Genomic DNA, 5,469 nt, shown 5'->3' on the forward strand with positions numbered 1-5,469 from the left:
TTAGAGAATATGTAGATGTCTTCGCTTAGAATTATGAAGACATGCACGGTCTCGACCCTAAAGAGGCTATGTACCATCTTAACATTGTCAGGATGCAAAGCCCGTCAAACAACAATAACGCAGGTTTCGTCCAGAGATCATGGAAGCAATTGAGTCAGAAGTCAAAAAACTTATTGACTTAGACTTTATCAGGGAGGAACAATATCCCGATTGAGTTGCCAACATTGTTCCAGTGCTCAAGAAAAATGGTAAGGTCCGGGTATGTATTAACTTTCGTCACCTAAACACGACATGTCCAAAAAACGAGTTTACATTCCCCATCACAGATGTTATGACCGATAACACATATAGGTATGAAAGGATATCTTTCATGGATGGATTCTTTGGGTACAATCAGATCAAGATATATCCTAAAGACGAAAAGCATACTGCTTTCAGAATACCATTGGGAGTATATTACTACACAGTGATGCTTTTTGGATTGAAAAATGCAGTCCAATCTACCAACGTGCAATGCACACAATCTTTCATGAGAATCTACGTAAGAATATTGAATGCTATGTTGATGATATAGCAGTAAAAATCCAACACAAAGGTGATTATCTTACAGACCTAAAGACAATGTTCGACATCATGCGAGCACACCAGCTAAAGATGAACCCGATCAAATCATTCATCGGAGTATCAAGTAAAAAATTCCTAGGATTTATAGTTACGTCTAAGGAAATTTCTCTTGACCCAGAAAAAGTACATTCCATCCAAGACATGCCATCTCCGAAGAACATTAAAGAGCTCCGAGGTTTGCAAGGCAAATTGGCCTACATTCAGAGATTCATCTCCAACCTCTCGGGATTTTGCCAACCTTTCTATAAGCTCATGAAGAAAGGAGTATCATTCGTTTGGGATGGAGACTGCCAGAAGGCATTTGAGGAGATTAAGAGATGCATCACTCAACCTCCCGTTCTTGAGGCCCCAATATCGGAAAAACCGTTCCTGCTATATGTGAGAGCCATAAATCATTCTCTGAGAGCTTTATTAGCAAAGAACAATGACCAAGGACAGGAGCAAGCAATCTACTACCTAAGTAGGACCATGATGAGAGTCGAACACCGGTACAATCCAGTAGAAAAAGAATGTCTTATCTTGGTATTCGCTATCCAAAAGATGTGATATTACCTAGTAGGACAAATAATTCATGTCATTTCTAAGGTAAATCCGTTGAGAGTGCTCATGACGAAACCATCCTCCCTGAATTGTTGACTAGCGAAATGAGCAATCCTCTTGTCATAGTATGACATGCAATTCATGCCCCAGAAGGCTGTTAAAGGTCAAGCTATGACAGATTTCCTAGCCGATCATCCGGTACCAGGATCATCTAAGTTGTATGAAGACTTACCTGATGAAGTTGACGAAGCTTGCTTAGCCCAAGAAGTTATGCAAGTGTGGAAACTATTCTTTGATGGTGCATCGAGAGCAAACCCTCATGGAGTAATCACTACCGGAGTAGGTGTAATATTTATTTCCCCAAACAGTCACGTGATTCCAAGAGGATTTTCCCTGATCGAACCCTGCACCAACGATGTAGCTAAGTATAACACTTTACTGTTAGGGATGAAATTCACCGAAGAACTTAATATTCAACATCTCGAAGCATACAATGACTCTCAACGCATCGTAAATCAAGTCCGGGGAGAATATAATGTGCGCAATGAGGACTTACTCCCATACTACTTCGTAGTGCTAGAACAAGCTCGGAAGTTCAAAGGTTTCTTTATTGGATATATTCCACGAGCTCAGAATGCTTATGCAGACACATTGGCCTCACTAGAAACTTCATTAGCATTGTCACCAGGAGCTGAAACAACAATCCATGTCTCAGGACGCGAGTTGTATTACCCCAAGATTTCCTTAGACAAACAATCTGACAAGACGATGATTGGAGAAGTCTGCACAACATCAATGGAGTTTGAACCTAGAGATTGGTGATTCCCGTATATCGACTATGTCTTATACATGATTTTGCCCGATAATCCCAAGAAAGCAGTCGTTATCAAACGGAAGACCCTCCGATTCTATTACAATGTGGCGTCTCAAACTCTATACTATAAATCACATGATGGAGTTTTACTTTGGTGCCTTTCTAGGAAAGAAGCTAAAGAAGCTCTCAAGGAAGCTCATGATGGGATCTGTAGAGCTCATCAACCCGGGACTAAGTTGAGAGACCGCCTCCGATGAAATGGTTATTATTGGCCAAAGATGTTTATAGACGCAGTTTACTATGCTAGACGTTGTCACGCATGCCAAATCTACGGTGACTTTATTCATCAGGCACCAGGGAACCTACATTCTATTCATCTTGGTTGTAATCGATTACTTCTCCAAATGGGTGAAAGCAATCCCGTTGAAAGAAGTCAAGACTTCGAATATGATCAAATTCATCAAACATCACGTTATCTACCGTTTTGGAGTCCCGAGACGAATAGTCCACGATAACGGAACACAATTTGTCAGCTATGAATTTTAGAGATTATGTGACAAGTTTAGAATCCAAAGTGTCGCATCTACAACATATTATCCGCCAGCTAATGGCCTTGCAAAAGCTCTTAACAAGACTATTGTGAAGCTTCTCCGAAAGTTCGTTTCTAAGAGCCAACGCAATTGGGACAAAAGACTTGGCGAATGTCTGTGGGCCTACTACACGATGGTGATAACCCCTATAAAAGCTACTCCATTCTCTTTGGTATATGGCTGCGAAGCTGTGTTACCATTAAAAATTCATATCACATCCCTGAGAGTCACTATCACGACTAGAACGATAGAGGATGAGAAACACCGACTGCGCCTTTAGGAACTTGAAGCCTTAGAGGACAAGCGACTCCAAGCTTAGCAACAAATTGAGTTATATCAAGCCCGGATTTCTAAAGTTAACAACAAAAAGGTTAAAAAATAAATGTTCAAGAAAGGCAAATTTTTATTAGCCGTCAGACGACCCATGGTAATGACACACAAGACCAAAGGAAAGTTCAACCCCAAGTGAGAAGGACCCTTCGTAATAGAATCGGTCTATTCGAATGAAGCTTATCGTCTCATCGATCAAAAAGATGACATGCTCATGATGCCAATTAACGGAAAGTTTCTTAAGAGATATTTCCCGTAGGCCATAAAACCCTCTTTCTCTTAATCCCCAGTGAAATCTGACTGGGGGTTGCTTATCCAAAAAATTATGTAAATGGAGGGAAAACCAACCTGCCTATTTTCCTCAGCATGTATATTGTCAAGTTAACATTATATCTCTGACGATTAAAAATTTTTGGAATTATTCTAAGTAATAATAAAGAGAATTTCGAACTTATGTTAAGTTAACACTACACCTATGACATTTGTAATATCTTTCGTTGTCCTAAATTGAAATTCAACAAGAGAGACGATGAAAAATAAAATGATATCATTTTCATTCAATATTGTTAACTTGATACAAAGTGATGATAATTGAAATGAAAATGATACAAAAGTATTCCCAAAATCAATTTAAAACTCAAGTGTCACGACTCATTAATTTCAGAAACTTGAGTTTGGATCTAAGTGCAGACAACTTTTGCTCATGACCTGTTCGGACTTCTTCGGCAATCTTCCTCCTAAGTTCTTCCTCAACAGGCACTACAGCTGCAGTCTCTCTTTGAATTTCCTCAGTAGCTTGGAGTTCGCTACAGAAGTCCTTAACAACCTCGTCAGTTAGAAGAGCTAGCCCTTTTATAACTTCCACATCCAAAACCAACTGGGCCTTCTTTTGGACAAGCCTTAGCGTCCCGAACACCTATAGAGAGACTACTCATATCAGTTTGTATCTGAGTATGCTGCTTCTGTAAGATTGCCATGCATACCTCCTTTTTAGAAAAGCTCTTGTGAAGAGCCTCTTGATGTTGTACCCTCCAGGCTTGGGCGGCAGAAAAATCTTAGTCTACCTCGGGTCTCAGATCGGTGCGCTATAAATCTACAAGGAACCTCAGTTCTGCTTCTAGGAGGATAATGCACTCCCTGCAATTTTCGGTCCACAATACGTTACCTTGGCTTTTGATCTTGTTCTGGCAACTAATCAGATAGAGCTCAAAAACCCTAAAATCAACTTCTCTGAGGTTGACGACATCGATTGTTATTTGCATCCAGCTCTCTAACTGTTCGATGAGTTTTCTCAAGGTTTTTGAACTTGGAGGAGGAGCAATCAGATAGACCATACCCATAGATTCAAGGAACAATTTTAGAAGGAAATTCTTCTGGCGGATCTTTTTTCGTGTGAACAAGTGTCAAACCCCTGACAGTCGACCCTTGTTTAGCTTCCACATCCATAGGAACAGAAGGAGTGGATTGAAGCATGACATCCTCTTTATCCTCCGGGAGCGCGACAAGTACGGACTTCATCGTGTCCCCCTTCTCAACATCCTCTTGGAATTTCTGGCAACAACAGGCCTTCTTTTATGAATTCTCTTTTCATACTTGCCCTCCTTCTCAGCAGTGAGAGCCTTCTTCCTTGATGACCTTAGGGTATGAGGCCCAAGGGCTGGTTCCTCTACATGATCTTCTTTAGCTGCATCCTCTTCGCCAGCTTCGGTGGCTGGTGCCTTTTTAGAAATCTCCTCAGCCGCCTCCTCCTCGCATTGCTTCTCGATGGTTCGGTGGCTGGTGCCTTTTTAGAAATCTCCTCAGCCGCCTCCTCCTCGCATTGCTTCTCGATGGTCAATACCCCCTCTTATACTCTCTCTATTGCGGTTGCTGCTCGTTCATAGGCTAAATATTCCTCTATTTCTGAGAGACGAGTCCTTGTAGAACTTTTTCTGGACCCATAAAATTCTCGGATTTTGTTTATACAGGAAGTATATATGTTATAATCCGAGTTAGTTGTGAAGGATACGCGTCGGTTGTGAAGGTGTTACGGGTTGGTTGTTAAGGTTAGGGGTCTGTTGTTAATGTTTAGGCTCGGTTATTAAGGTTACATGTTGTGAAGGGTACGCGTTGGTTGTTAAGGTTACGTGTCGGTTGTTAAGGTTACGGAGGTTACCGAGGTTCACAACCAACTCGTAACCTTAACAACCGATACGTAACCTTAACAACCCACTCATAACCTTAACAACCAATCCGTAACATTAACAACCGAATCGTAACATTAAGAAACCAACCTGTAATACCTTCACATATATTCGGTAAAGAGATCAATTTCTAAAAGAAGCCGAGCTTTTAATTCATCACCAAAATAGCTACGCCAGCACCAAAGTTTTTACTCTAAAATCTGAACTCCACTTCCCCCTTCATTCCTAAACTAGAAACCAAAAAAGCCAAAGTAAAAGACAACAAAATTAACTATATACAGTCACACTAAGTTCTAAGAAGGGGGAAAAAGGAAAAAGAAAACCAAATTAAAACAGCATCGACGACGTCAATGGTGGCTCATTAAGATTGAATGACAGTCCCCTCCCA

The 5,469-nt window shown here is 40.8% G+C and overlaps 1 protein-coding gene across 1 annotated transcript; it reads left to right on the forward strand.

Moving 5' to 3' along the window:
• LOC109847996 (uncharacterized protein Mb2253c-like) lies at nucleotides 1,297-1,986 on the forward strand. Its single transcript, XM_020417247.1, has one exon. The coding sequence runs from the start codon at nucleotides 1,297-1,299 to the stop codon at nucleotides 1,984-1,986; it is 690 nt and encodes a 229-aa protein (XP_020272836.1).

The sequence above is a fragment of the Asparagus officinalis genome, chromosome 7 (assembly GCF_001876935.1).
Source record: "Asparagus officinalis chromosome 7, Aspof.V1, whole genome shotgun sequence".
In the NCBI taxonomy this organism is placed as follows: Eukaryota; Viridiplantae; Streptophyta; class Magnoliopsida; order Asparagales; family Asparagaceae; genus Asparagus; species Asparagus officinalis.